At 36.2% G+C, this 15153-nt stretch overlaps 1 protein-coding gene across 6 annotated transcripts in view; it reads left to right on the top strand.

Moving 5' to 3' along the window:
- Positions 1–1912: 1912 nt before the first annotated feature.
- The window catches only part of ASPM (assembly factor for spindle microtubules), a 69296-nt gene continuing 56055 nt past the window's right edge, over positions 1913–15153 (top strand). Inside the window, exons 1-7 of one of the 6 annotated variants that reach the window (XM_077157314.1) lie at positions 1913–2671; positions 4994–5137; positions 5304–6759; positions 11060–11164; positions 11551–11697; positions 12992–13237; positions 13659–13726. In XM_077157314.1, the coding sequence (XP_077013429.1) occupies positions 2375–2671; positions 4994–5137; positions 5304–6759; positions 11060–11164; positions 11551–11697; positions 12992–13237; positions 13659–13726 (2463 nt within the window). In that variant the 5' untranslated portion in view covers positions 1913–2374. The remainder of the gene's footprint in view (positions 2672–4993; positions 5138–5303; positions 6760–11059; positions 11165–11550; positions 11698–12991; positions 13238–13658; positions 13727–15153) is intronic. The other 5 variants (XM_077157313.1, XM_077157310.1, XM_077157311.1 and 2 more) reach the window with 5 other exon arrangements.

Raw genomic sequence — 15153 nt, 5'->3', positions numbered from 1 at the left:
TGTGGGAAATTGGCATTGGCTGCTGAGGCGTTGCTCCGCTGCAGTTTTGAAAGGACCGGGATAGGTGGAAGGGGCAGCCTCTGTTGACAAAGGTTTAGGGCAATGTGATGGATTATAGTTTTAAGTCTTATCCATTTTGCCCAAATGCTGCCATACCCTTCACAGTGTTGGTATATAAACTATGTGCCACAGATACTTGTCATCTTCCAGTGAATAACTCTCCATTTGCACATCAACTAATGCTGCCACAAGTGATAATTTGAATAATCATGATGCCATAACACATGTCTCAGATTACCCTGTGTTTCTCCCTAGCAAGAGTTATCCCCTTGCTCTTCAAATATGAGAAACTTAGTTCCAGAATCCCATTTTGAGGGGCTATTCCCTGAGGCCATTTCTATTCTATCAGTCAGGGTCCCAGTGGAAACAGTTGCCCAACTCCAATTTAGTATAATTCTGGGAAAGTTTAATAAAGGAACTATTTACAAAGATGTGACCAGGATGTAGGGAAACAAGAAACAATTCATCTTTAATTTTGAGAGGCAGCCAGCCTAGGGAGTGGGATTTAGGGGGAGATGGATAGTCCCTAACCTCCCTCCTTGACTTCCCTTTCTTCCCTCTAATCTCCTGAGGAGCTTCCCATTGGTTGAAGGAAACAGAAGCCACAATATAAGCAAACCTACTGATGTAACCAAAACAGGTCAACATTCCATAGCAAAGAGCAGGCTGGAAAAGGGCAGAGAGTGGAAGAGGAGGTGTATAATTCATTTTGATTGCCTTAAAAAATGAGAAAACACCCATGCTTTATGAAGAAAAACTATGAAGAGGGAGCATATATGACCAAATTGCATTATCATGTTAAGAGTTGAATCAAATATTTGAGTGACTTGTTTAACCTTAAGAGAGCTTATATTTACAATGTAAATTTTGAGGAATAACTGTACAAAATTAAGCATAAATTAAGTATTTGAAAATTATTTCAATTCGTTATTTACATTTTTGTTAAGAGTAAAACTGATTTTTATATATATCAAAAGTAATGTTCTCATTTTGCATCGATCCTGAAGAACTTTAAAAAACCTTAATGAATAATTTTGTTTAAATATTGTTGAAGGTAACAGAGTTCAATCTTAGGCCAAAATGGAGTGTCGCTGAATCTGATTTCATATCTCAGCCTCCTCAGTTTGTTTTCCCTCTCAGGAGACTTTTCTTTCTACATATTTTGTGGGCACATACACATATACATACATTTGTTTTTTGATTGTTACAGTAAAGTTAGAGACAGTGTGGTATATTAGGTAAAACCAAGACTGGAGCCAGACTGCCAAGGTACATTTCCTGGATGTACTACTTCTAGCCAGCAGTATGTTTTTAGATAAGTTATTTAACCTCTCTGTCCCTATTTCCTCATCTGTGAAATAGAAACGGTACTTACTTCATAGGGTTGAAGTGAAGATTTAGGTAAATATGTACAGTACTTAAAACAATCCCTGGCATATAATAGTGCTATGTAAGCTATAATCATTATTCCTGTTAAATACCCACAATTAAAATGAAAACCAAGAATTTATTCATCAAAGGCGTTTCCTGTTAATGACCAATGAATTACTGGGAATCTCAAGTTTCATTGGTTTATCTAGTGTCGTTTCCAGCATCCCGAGGTAAGTATCAGAATGCAAATTTACTGAGTCCCTGCTATCATCAGTCGCTGAAATAAGCACGCTCATAATAACTTTCCTTCGTATTTCTCCCATTCCGCAAGAGTAAAGCTAAATCATTTCTGGACAGGGTATATTGGATGAGAGGAGAGATTTAAAACAGCTTGTTAACGTTATCACCTGACGTCACGGGCATCCGTAATAAATACAATTATTATGAAAATGGAGTTACTCTCTTCCTGCAACACAACCTATTTACCACATCTAAAAGCTAACTTCAATTCTAAGCTATGGATTTCAGGGGGTCGCCAAAAACCCGCTACACTTTGCGGAGAAAGCAACTTGAGAAAGCAACTGGCCGCCCGTTTCAATCATTTAAATAAGGCGCTGCCTTCTCATTGGTCAGCGGCGCTGCTGAGCACTGATTGGCCCTTTCACCAGGAGGGCGGTACCCGGAGGTGCCCATTGGTGGAGACGGAAAGTTTAAACGGAGACAGGCTGCCGTACGCGTTTTGCTCCTCTCTTGGGTTTCCGAGTTTGTGGAGCTGATACCCTTTTTTTTTTTCTAGAGTTTCGGTAACTGGAAAAGAAAGGTGGGCGAATTGGCATCCACCGCCGATTCCTGGGGAAGCGGCCGGCGTTCTTCCGTGGTGCCCGCAGCGGGGCAGCTTCGTCGGAGCAGAGCGGGGAGGTCCGAACGGGGTCTCGAAGCTGCCATGGCGACCGGGCGTGCGGGGCGAAGCTGCTGGGAGTTGAGCCCCACAGAGCCGGGGCCTCCGGCTGGGCTGCGGGGCCCCGGGGCCGAAGCGGTGGCGGCTTCGCCTCCGGTCCTGTCTCTCAGCCACTTCTGCAAGTCGCCTTTCCTCTGCTTCGGCGATGTTCGCCTGGGAGCCTCTCGGACGCTGCCCCTGGCCCTTGAGAATCCTAACGAGGAGGTGGCAGAAGTGAAGATCTCCCGCTTTCCCGCCGTGGACAGGGGCTTCAGCGTCTCGCAGCGTTGTTTCGTGTTGCAGGTAAGTCTCCATCTTTCCCGGCCCTCTCCTCGGGAAGGAGTGCGGCTTGGAAAACAAACAAAAGACCCTTAGAGAACGAAGCCAATTCCTTTTCCCTAACTGTGGGTGAAGCCCGCGGCATACCTGTGATATACCTGGTGTTCTAGTTTGCTAGCTCCCGGAATGCACTATACCAGAAACGGATTGGCTTTTAAAAAAGGAAATTTATTAAATTGTTAGTTCACAGTTTTAAGGCTTTGAAAATGTCCAAATTAAGGCAAGGCTATGAGAATGTTCAAATAAAGGCACCAACAAGAGGTTACCTTCACTCAGAGAAGGCCAGTGAAGTTCGGGGTTTCTCTCTCAGCTGGCAGGGCACCTGGCTAAGTTTGCTAGCTTTGCCTTCCGGCTCGTTGTTTCATGAAGCTCCCCCCGGTTGTTTCCCTCTGGCTGCGTGGACTCTAACGCTTTTGGTAAAACTGTCCCCTCTTAGAGGGCTCCGTACGCAACCCCACCTTGAATGGGTGGAGACGCATCTCCACGAAAACCATCTATTCAAAAGTTATCACCCCCAGTTGGTTGGATCACATCTCCATGGATAATAAAAAACTCCCACCCAGTAGTATTGAATGTGGTTGAAAGAACATGGCTTTCCTGGGGTACACAAAAGATTCAAACGGGCACAACTGCGCTGGGGGCAAGTTGGGTGACAGCACATCAACACGTGCGCAAACAGCGTCTTATGAAGCGTTTTTAAACAGCCTTCTCTATTAATAGAAAAGTATCTTCTATGGACTTTAAGCGTTGTAAAAAAACTTTTGAAATTCTAAATAACTGTAGGTAATTTTATTCTCAATATTTTTCTTTAATTAAAGATTGCCAGGAGTACATCCATTAGAGTATCGCTTCCTGTCAGTCACCTTAAGATGCATTTTAGTTTCCATATGTACCCTTAGAGAATCAGGGTAACCACTTTTCCTGGTGAAATAGAGAGCTTTATTTTGGCTAAATGTGTACAGAAAAACAAAACAACTCAACCCAGGGCTGTTTCAACATGCATGATCGATGTGTATGCGCAGGTTAATATTTTAATCCTTTTTTTCTTTGCTGTCAGTGTTAATGGTGAATTAAATTTAATTTTATAAATGTCTCATGAAACTCTTTGGAGTCCTTACATTGACCAGAGCATGTTCCATCCCCATCACGAAAGCCCAGAAAATTCCTGTTCTTGTTTTGATTGCTGTGGACTTTCAATTGAATAGAACCTTTGGAAGTGTGAAAATAAACCATTAGCTAAAGAGGTCTGATGATTAGCTAATGAACTATTTCCTAAGACAATGAGAAGAGACTCTAGTGGCTCTTCTACACTTCAGACCCTTCCTCCCAACCCTGTTCTATGAATGATTGCCTGCTTTCCTTTGTGTGGCAAGATGCAGTTCTTGTCTTATTCCAGTTTGTTGCAATGTGGAACTAAAATATTTTAGTTTTTATGAGTTTACTGTTTTACAGAGTAATGTTCCCTTTTTTAAAAACAAAAACTTGTTCTTTTTTTTTCCCCTGAAAAATATCAGACGGTTCATTTTGTCATGCTAGACGTTTGCATTTGGCAGAAAAAGTGATTCAGTATACCTGTGTGATGTAGGAGCTCGGGAGTCAGACCACCAGGGTTCTCATTAGTAGCTGTGCATAGAATTGGATAAGATACTTAAAGCTTTCTCGACTTCAGTTACTTCACCTGTAAAATGAACACTCATAGTGCCTGCTTCTTAGGAATGTGAGGATTAAATTAGTTATATAAGATTCTTGCATCTATGCCTGGAAAATAATAAATGATTAAAAAGATTGGTAGTAAATTATCGTGATTGATACAGAATTTTAGAGGAGTTTGTGAGGAGGATGGAATTTAGTTGATCATTTTTATGCATCTTTTTGAAGATAGTCTGCATGATGCAGGGTCACTGTATTTGAAATGGAAGTACTGGACATACGTGAAGAAGCAGCAATATATGTTTTTTTCTTGGGGGGGGTGGTGCAAGGTCCAGGAATCGAACCCAGGTCTCCCACAAGGAAGGTGAATATTCTACCACTGAACACCTGTACACCCAGCCATCCATGATTTTTTATAAATTTTTTTAAACCCTCAGAATGATTTGGCAACTGTCTGTTCCATTACTTTCTTATTAAGATTTTATTATAATTTTATTTTGTTGTGAACTAAAAGTGGCTTCCTTTTTTATACTGAAATAAGAGGATAAGGTGTGTTTTAAGTTGTATATAATATCCTTTAGTTAGTATACATTTACTGTTGTCATAGTCATTTAAAATGTGTTCTTTTAATTTTAGCCTAAAGAAAAAATTATCATTTCTATTAACTGGACACCATTCAAAGAAGGACGAGTAAGAGAGGTTGTGGTATTTCTTGTAAATGATGTTCTGAAACACCAAGCTATATTATTAGGAAATGCAGAAGAGCGGAAAAAAAAAAAGGTAATAAGTTTTAGTCATTCTGTGAAAATGAATTACTAAAAAAAGTTTCATAATATGTAAAAATTATTTTGATAACAAGCTTGAAATAGCATCCATAATTTTGCTTATTTAAAGATAATATTCAACAGCTATCAACTTAATTGGCATATGTTGCTTATTTTTGCAGCGGAGTCTTTGGGATACCATTAATAAGAAGAAAGTTTCAACCTCTTCATGTCATAACAAAAGAATTTCAAATATCCAAAATGTTAATAAAACATTTAGTATTTCCCAAAAAGTCAACAGAGTTAAGAGCCCACTACAAGCTTGTGAAAATTTGGCTATGAATGAGGGCTGTTCCCCCACAGAAAACAGTTCTTTAATCCTTGAAGAAAATAGGATACCCATATCACCTATTAGCCCCCCTTTCAAAGAATGCCATGATGAGAATTGCTTGCCACTTTCTGTACGTCGATCTACTACCTATACATGTCTTTATGCAACTGAAAATGGGGAATTATTGAAAATAGAAGATGCTAATGTTTCAAAAGATTTTAATTTTGAGAACATTATAACTGAAACTTCCCTTAACTCTATAAATAATATTAATAGCCAAATCGAGGGGAATAATAGACATATTCTTTCCCCAGATTGTTGTTCCACTTTGAATATTACACAAAGCCAAGGAAATTTCCTAAGCCCAGATTCCTTTGTCCGCAATAGCAGTGTAGCTAATAATGAGCTACACATTCTTTCATCAGATAAATTTATGAAAAATAATTCAAAGTGTGAAATTTATCAAACCATTTTAAGTCCAGATTCTTTTGTAAATGATAATTATGGACTCAATCAGGATTTGGAATCAGAATCAGTTAAACCCATTCTATCACCAAATCAATTTGTAAAAGAAAATATGGCATATATATGTATATCTCAGCAAACATGTAAGTTATCACCGTCATCAAATGAAAATTCTCAGGCCTTACAGTGTACTCAAGATTGGATTAAAAATAGAGATTTAACATGTCTTCCTGAAAGTCAGGATTCAAAATCTCTCAAAGCTATTTTTGAAGAACCCAAAACTGTAGAAATGGAGTCAGATTACTACAGTTTTACAAAACAAAGTCTTCCTAAATTTTCTGCATTTCAGGGTATTTCTAGTTGCAACAGCAATAAGCGACCTAAAAGACGCCCAATACTTTCTGCCACTGTTACTAAAAGAAAGCCCATCTGTGCAAGAGAAAACAAAACTGAGACTAATAAATCAAAGGCAAAAAGATGTCTCACTAGTGCAGTAGGTGAATGTGAAAAAATTATAATAGATCATCAAAAAGAGAAAGAAGCTTTTTATTCTTATCTTCCAATTATAGATCCAATCTTAAGTAAATCTACTAATGATGAAAACAAAATAACTCCATTGTCCTTGAAAGTAGCTTCAGTTGCTCATAAAAGAAAGAGTGACAGAAAAATGGAAGACACAAATGTGAAGTTTGCAGTTTCAGAACTTACAGAAGTGCAAGAAATCAAAAGAATCAGTTTTTCTCCTGTGGAGTCTAAAACATCAACTGTTAAAAAAAAAGTTATAACATCCATCTCAAAACGTATTAACAACAGAGAGAAATTAAACATGAAGAATAAAGCAGGTGAGTCTCATAAAATCTTTAAAGTACCAGTAAAGACATAGTTTCCCTTTCTTTTGGTTTAGTAAATCTAATAATAAGCTTGTATTAACTTGTGCTTTTCAATTACTGATTTGCTAATGGAAGGCAAGGCAAATGTAGGGAAGGGCTGAATTCTGAAATAGTTGTGACCCTAACCTTTTTTTACATTTTTTAGTATTTTGTTCATCATAGATATTTTCTAATTTTGATTTTTTTTTTTAATATTGTGTTCAAATATTTATCTTGATAACTGAGTGTTTTGTATCCTCTTAAAGTTTGTGCTCAAGGGAAAATACCACATTTGCCCCCTTAGTCCAGCCCCTGATGGGAAGGCCCAGTGAAATGCTGGCCCCCATAATACCATCTGAAGGAATGAAGAGACCTCTGTATGCCTTGTGTTCATAGTGACATTATTCTCCCTCAGACACTGCCTGCCCATCAGTTAGGAATGAAGTGAGTTTCCCCCGAATATTCCTTTGGGGGAAAACTTCGTTTTTTGTTCTCTAATACTCACAGCCTCACTAATACTGTCTGCCTCACTAACTGTAAGGCTAATGCCATCATGCCCTTTTAACCAAATTTTTCTCATATGACAATCAAGATTACGTAGGAAGCCAAACCATACTAATTATTTTAACAGATAATTTAAAGGAATCCTAGAATTCCTAAAACCATATATAAATATATAGAGAGAGATCTCATTTCTGTTTAAACATTCCCAAATTTCACTGTCTTGCATCTCTCCAGCTCTTTAAAACCTATGTTGTCTGGACTCACTGTCCTCCATTATCATATCTCCTTGGAAACATTCTCACACTTGTTACCCTGCTGAAACTTGGCTCTCCCCTGAGAACACTGTTTTTCTTGAAATCTTCTTACATTGTGTCTGTTTTCTCTTACTTTATGACTTTCAACCTCCTGGTGGGGATAGTGGAACTCCTTGCTTCTCATTTCTGTGTCCAGACTTGTTTCTCCTTCCATAAAAACAAATTGTAAGAACACAAAAACAAAACAGCTTGAGCTTCTTTTTCAGACTATTTTACCCATTACCCAGCTTGTTACAGTGAAAGGTTATTCTTATAGTTTTTACATCTGGTTCATTATACCTTCTCAGCTGCTACTGTCATTCTTTTGATTTCAGAATCCTTGTAGAAGATCCTTCCATTACCCTGGTCTTTTAGTTATAACCTGCTTAGGTGATATTTTCCTAAAAGCGTTCAATCTCCACTCAGCCTTTCTATGATTCCAACATTTCTTCTAGCAACTCATCACCTTTGTTCTAAGACCCCACATCCTTTAATCCCTCCACCTTTCCCCAGCCCTTACTTCCCACCTCTCCTTACTTCCTTACTCACTCAGCTTGGATTCTATAATTTATCGTAATCACTCCATTTACCCCTCTCTTTCAAAACCTATTTAGAATCTAATCACTTCTCAGTACTTCCAATGGCACCATCCTGGACAATTTTATGTCAGGAGTTAGAGCAGGTTTTGTTTTCAACCTTGCCTTTTGTGTGGCTTGTTTATTCTACAGAGTAGCCAGGGTGATAGGATTTAAAAATATTAATTGGGTCTTATTCCAGTTCCAAACTTTGGGCTTCTCATCTCACTGAAGGCCAAAGTTCTTACAATGGTATACACGTCCCTGTAAGATTTATATCTCTACCACCCTCCTCTCAACCTTACCTTTTACCTATTTCCACCTTGCTCACTATGTTCCTGCCAGACTGGCTTCCTTGTGATTCTTAAACCTTCAAACATGTTCTGTCTTCAAGTTATTTGTTTTCTTTGTAGAATGAGTTCCCTCTCCTAATCCATCTGTCAGCCTCAGAAAGGCCAGTAGCATGCCTGAGGTCACAAAACCTACTAAAATAAAAGTGACCATTTAAACTCAGGTCTGCCTAACTACAAAATAAATGTTATTTTTATTATCTGTTGCTAGACTATTGGAATTTGAGTAAAGAGAGAACAGATAAGGGTAAGGTTTTTGTTTTGAGAAGTGACCAAGGATGACGGTGATGGAAGACGTGGTAGGATCCATTGGCGTCAATGTTCATATGTGCCAGTGTGGAGTCACCTGGTGGTTTTCAATATATGGCTTTCTTATTCTGCTCAGGAACCTTCAGTGGTTCTCTCCTGTTTTCAGATGATTTTTAACATTTTATTCTGTTATTTAAGAGTATCCTTCACCTGTTCTCTACTTATGCAGTCTACTGTATTACAATTCCACTACATTTTCTGGTCATGCTAGTTTCCTCTTCATTCTGTCCATGCATTTTCTTATTATCATTCGTATCTATTGTTCTTTCACTAACTCAAATCCTTCACTAACTATTATGATCAACTTTTATTAACTCTGTTCCCTGCTGACTTTTCCCTTTAGGAACATTTTCTTAGTAAATATGTATATACTTTATATGGGTTTGTATATGCACCATATATGACATCTTATACCTACTTGATAACTCTTTCTTTGCTTGTGCTCTTTCTTGTTTCCTGTGGTTATATTCTCACCAAATAACAAATTCGTTGATTGTAAAGAATGTATCTATTTTCATCTTAAAATATATATAATAAATTTTGACTTGAATGAATGAATTAGTGAATGAATGAATGACCAAGAGTGTTGGCACTCTGCTATCTGGTTGAGCCTGTTTGCTAGATTTGAAGAGATTGGATACATATCTAAAAAATGTGCCTAAATGATAGCTGGTGGGTCACTAAGAGCAGCTTTAGCTTCTTTTTATTCCAGCAAACCTAGGAGAGCAGAGAAAGAAGGCAGTTTTTTCTATGTTGGTAAGATACATATTTGTGTTATACATTGCTCAAGGCTCCATGGATACAGAGAAAAGGCATAATTCCTGTCCTTCAGTTCTTCTCAGTCCTGTGATTGAGCTGTACCCAGCAAATCATCTGCTTACCCAGAAGCAGAAGCACCCTACCTGATTTTATGTGAATTGCAAGGAAGAGCGAGATGGTTTCAAGAAAAACTTCCAAAAGAATAAAGTGGTTCTAGGCAGAGGAACTAACTTCTACAAAGTTTCAGAATAAGGAATTCCTCAAATTTTTATTTAAGAAATTTCAAACGTAAGGAATTTTATAACCTAATACTTATCCTCCATCACTTTCACTCCAATGGAGTTCTCATTCTCCATCACTTCCCTAGTTAGTCTGTTATTAGGCTTGTTGATTCTACTATTAAAGTAACTTCCCTCTTTAATTTGTCTCCACTGCCCCTTTTAATTCTCATTTCTCACTTGGATCACTGTAGTAGCTTGTTTGTGGTTTTTTTACATCAGTTTTGATTCCTTTCATTCCATTGCCCATACTGTTTTCTAAAATATAAATGAGGGTGTTACTTCATGGATTAACATCTTTCATTGGCACTCAAGGTGCTTCAAAATGATTAATAATGCAGGCTCTGCAACTCTACTGTCCAGGTTCAAGTCCCAGCTCTGCCACTTACTATCTTGGGTGACACTGGGCAAGTGGCTTAATTGCTCTAAACCCCAGTATCCTAATTATCTAAAATGTGGACAAAAATAGGATACTTCTCATAGGTTTGTTGTGATTATGCATGAAGTAATCGATATTAAAAGGCTTCAATAGTGTCCGGCACTAAGTAGTCAAATGTTACTTGCCATTATGATTTTCAATATTGGTCTCTTTCTTACCTCTTCCAATCTCTTCTTGTGTTATTTTTCACCATATTAGCATTTCTGTCAGCAGATGGGGTTTTCTCTTGTCTTACTCTTCTTTTTTTCGAAAGTCAGCTCAAGTACTTCCCATGTAGAAAGGCTGGCCTTCCCTTTTGGAAAAAGTTAGCTTTCCCATCTCTATATTTTCCTATCTCTCTTTATATAGCTCTCCCATATGCAATATACTTATGATTCATTTTAAATTTTTTTCCACAGTAGATTGAGAACGGAGACACAGACCTTCCCAGGGGCTAGGACCATATCTTTGAATTCTGCGTCCTCAACACCTAGCACAGTGTCTGTAATGTGCACACACTAAAATGTGGTCACATGTAGACTCTGGTTTGTATACACACAAAATAAATTGTGGTTTCAGATCTATAGCTTTCACATGTTGGTTTTATTGACCGCTGAGTTCATAGCATCGTGCATGGTACATAGTAGATATTCAGTATTTGCTACTCAAAGAATATAATTATGGAGAAGACCCAAACTTTAATTATAAAACATCCATCAGTTACCTAGTTCGGAAATTTATTTATTTATTTTTAATGCTATTAATTCTGCTTTTTAATTTATTTTAGATGCATTAGTATATAGAACTCCTACTTCTAAAGCAAACAGGAGGACTAAAGCCATTGTTGCTGTGGCACGATCCAATTTGACCTTCATAAAACCATTAAAAACAGGCAAGTGTTTATTATATTTAAACCCTCTGAAAAATTAATATGGAATGAAGTATTAAATGCATTTCAAATGAAAATGAATTAATACATTTTTCTTGAAGAAGTGTGTATTCTAATTACAGTTAGAGTATTCTGTTAGACTTTCTTGAAATCAACCTCTTAGTGATTTAGGATTTTCTAATGCCTGAGGCGGAGATTTGCCATACTTTTCTCCCTTTTGCTTTTATTGTATTTCATGCCCTAAATTCTTTCAAGTCTTTCCAGCAAGTGTTAGGAAAACAGATATTGTGTTTGAAAGGTGCTTTTTGCTGGTAAAAATGGCTTTTTTGCTATATATTATATAATAATTTAAAGACAGTTTTCTTATGCAGTACTATTTGTATTCTTAGATATTCCTAGACATCCAATGCCATTTGCTGCGAAAAATGTATTTTATGATGAACGCTGGAAGGAAAAGCAGGAAAAGGGCTTTACTTGGTGGCTGAATTTTATATTAACTCCTGATGATTTCACTGTAAAAACAAGTATTTCTGAAGGTAAACATGTATATCTTAAATAATATTCTTATTTATATAAAATTGTAACATGAATTTTATCAGTTTAATTATACATATTTTATTTATTATAATATAGTTAATGGTGTAGTTCACTAATTCATTGGGGTAAATGCTTAAAGATTGTATAGGTAAGAAGTTTTAGTGAACTCTACTCAAAGTACTGAAATTTTCTTTTTACTTTCGTTCTCTCGATAATTCTATTTCCGGTTGTTTAGGTGAATGAGCTTTGTTTTACTGCAGAATAATCTTAGTTAAAGTGGAACATGGCTGCAAAGAAATCCAATTCAGTCTTGCTTACATTATTAAAAAGTATAATATCCTGATGAATAAATGTAATAGTTCTGTGTGTCCTGACCACATTGGGGGTATTGTATCCATTTCAAGTACCATAGTTTAAGGGGTTTGTGAGCAAGCTATAGGATTGTGAGGGATCTTAAAACCAGTTCCTATGGGGGATGTTTAAACATTCCACTGTTTATTCTGGGTATGGGAGAAGTTAGAGAGATGGTGTCCTTTGAATGTTTGAAGAGATTTTTCTTGAAAGAGAAAAAAAACCGAACTTTTATACAGATCTTAGGTAGAAGTTCTAGGGATCAATTTTGACTCAACGTAAGGAAAAACCCCTATAAACGTTCCAATTGTCCAGCTGTCACATAGGTTATCTTATAAAATAGTGAGATCCCCATTGTTGTAGTTTTCAAGCAAAGACTAGTTTGTACTTGTCAGAGAAATGGTATATGGAATTTCTACATTGAAGGACCTTTGAATTAAATGATCTCTAAAGATCACTTTTTTACCCCAAAGGAAGACAAAACCTACTTTTAATTCTTTTCTTAAGAGAAAATGTTTTGTATAAAATTCAAGTTAAATTTCAAAATTTAATTCATTAAAAAAATTCACATTCTTTAGAAACTTATCATTTTATTAATTTATAAAAAGGGTAGGAGCTGAGAAACCAGTTAGCCTTTCATTAGTCTGGGTTAGAGATAATAATATTTGGACTTGGGTGATAGTAGTGAAGGTGGTAAGAAGTGGTCAGATTTGAGATATAGTTTGCAGGTAGAGCCAATAAGATGCAATGAAAGATTGACTTCAGGACTGAGTGAGTTTGGCATCTTCATTTTGAGATAAGAAAGACAAAGAGGAGAAATTTTGAAGGGGGGCAGGGAATAGATTCTATTTTGGCCATCTTAAGTTATATTCTATTGTTGAATTTAAGGATGTATATAAATATTCTTTAACCAGAAACATTCTTTCTTTTGTTTTTACCTAGTAAATGCTGCTACTCTTCTTTTGGGGGTAGAGAGTCAACATAAAATAAGTGTTCCTAGAGCACCTACAAAAGAAGAAATGTCTCTCAGAACTTATACTGCTCGGTGCAGATTGAATAGATTGCGTCGTGCAGCATGCTGTTTATTTACTTCTGAAAAAATGGTTAAAGCTATTAAAAAGCTTGAAATTGAAATAGAAACTAGGCGATTAATTATTCGAAAAGATAGACACCTTTGGAAGGATGTGGGTAAGCAGATTGTAGAAATCTTGAGATTAGTTCTTTATTTTTTATGTATTTATTTATTTTTTTACATGGGCAGGCACTGGGAATCGAACCCAGGTCCTCTGGCATGCCTGCTGAGCCACCGTGGCCCACCCTTGAGATTAGTTCTTTAATTAAACTTAAAAACTTAAGATTTTTTTTATATTTCAGAATGATATACATTTATGTATGAGTGTTATGGCTTTGCTACCTAAAAATCTCACATGCTTAACTATGAGCATATATATTTTTAAGAATAGAGGTATGTTTTATTTAAATTAACTTATTTACTATAGGCAATTATCCTTTTTTCCATTGATTTTTCCCCATGAAGCTTTATTTACCATCTTTAGTTGATTTTTTGACTAGTGGTCTGAGCTAATTTGCTTTTCCACATACATTTCAGGAGAACGGCAAAAGGTCCTGAATTGGCTTTTGTCATATAATCCCTTGTGGCTACGAATCGGCCTAGAGGTAAACATACTTTAGTTCTTGAAAACAGATACATTTTTTATTATGCACTTATAATAGGCTAATAAAATATGATATCACTTATAAAGTTTATAATGATATCACTTACAAAGTTTATAAAGTCATTTCGTTAGCTTGATACATCTTCCAGCATAAATTTAAGACCCATTAATAAATGATCATTAGGTAAATAAACCATGCCATTATATTATGCCATTTTGTTATATAGAAATTTGCCTGTATAGTCTCTTAAATATGCATAATTTGGTCTTGAATATATTCAGTCGAGTAAGTTCAGTTTTGTGTCTTACACATGACAGGGACTAGACTTTTTTTATTTTTTGCATGGGCAGGCACTAGGAATCAAGTCTGGGTCTCTGGCATGGCAAGTGAGAATTGTGCCACTGAGCCACTGTTGCACTGCCCAGGACTAGATTTTTATATACATATTCTAATTTAAACCTTTTCAAAACTCAGTGAGGTATTAAAATCTCAATTCCTATTTGAGATATATCTTGCTTGTGACCCAGAAGAAAAGCAGAACACTTGTGTAGAAACTTGCAATGGCTTTTAAAACTTCTCTTTAGATTGTATCCTTTGACCCCTTAGTCAGGGGAAATCTTCTAGCCAAGCGTAAATTAGGCAGGAATTTACTATCCTTCCTGAAAAGGCACAGCAAGTCTCTCGCAGTTGGTCAGGATGTTTGTTAGTTTTACAGAGAAGGGAGGGAAGAATAATTGTGAACAATAAAACATTCTACTTTACCAACTCTGTTTCCCACACTTTAGGATTTGGAACCTGTGCATGACTATTGAGTGTTTTAAGAAAGTTTCAAAGACAAAAGTATAAAATGAAATTTCTCTGTTTTGGGAGATACTAATACTTTCCCATGCTCTCATCTCTCTATTATGTCAATGTAAGGTTATAGCATATAAAATACTGTTTTTAGTTGTTTCTTATTGCTCTAAACATCATTAAAAATAATTATTAAAAGCATTCAAAGATTAAAAATAGGATGTTTAATCTCATATTTAAATCATTGATTATAAACAGATCTGAATTTTCCAAATTATTGTCTTAAATGATTTCCAGATGCTTTTCCACTTGTTAACTATTAGAAAATTTGAATACTTACATTTCTATCGTACTTTCATGATATGCTTTGTGGAACAGTTATAATTAAATTTAAAGGTCATTCCTATAATTCTTCAACTTAAAGTTTAAAAATTTAAATGTGATGTTTGTTTTCAAAAGATTTTTAAGAATTTATATTAGTCGTGAGCATTTATCTATTTTCAATGTGAAATATATGTATATATTACAGAATGCATGTAGTGTATATGTACAGTTTAAACAGGTTGTTAAACAGATATCCACATCACCTCCCTGCTGTTTAGAAAACAGAACCTAAGACTACTTCTGGGAGATAA

The sequence above is a fragment of the Tamandua tetradactyla genome, chromosome 4 (assembly GCF_023851605.1).
Source record: "Tamandua tetradactyla isolate mTamTet1 chromosome 4, mTamTet1.pri, whole genome shotgun sequence".
Lineage (NCBI taxonomy): Eukaryota > Metazoa > Chordata > Mammalia > Pilosa > Myrmecophagidae > Tamandua > Tamandua tetradactyla.
The sequence above is the reverse complement of the archived record's forward strand: the minus strand, read 5'-3'. Positions and strand labels throughout refer to the sequence as shown.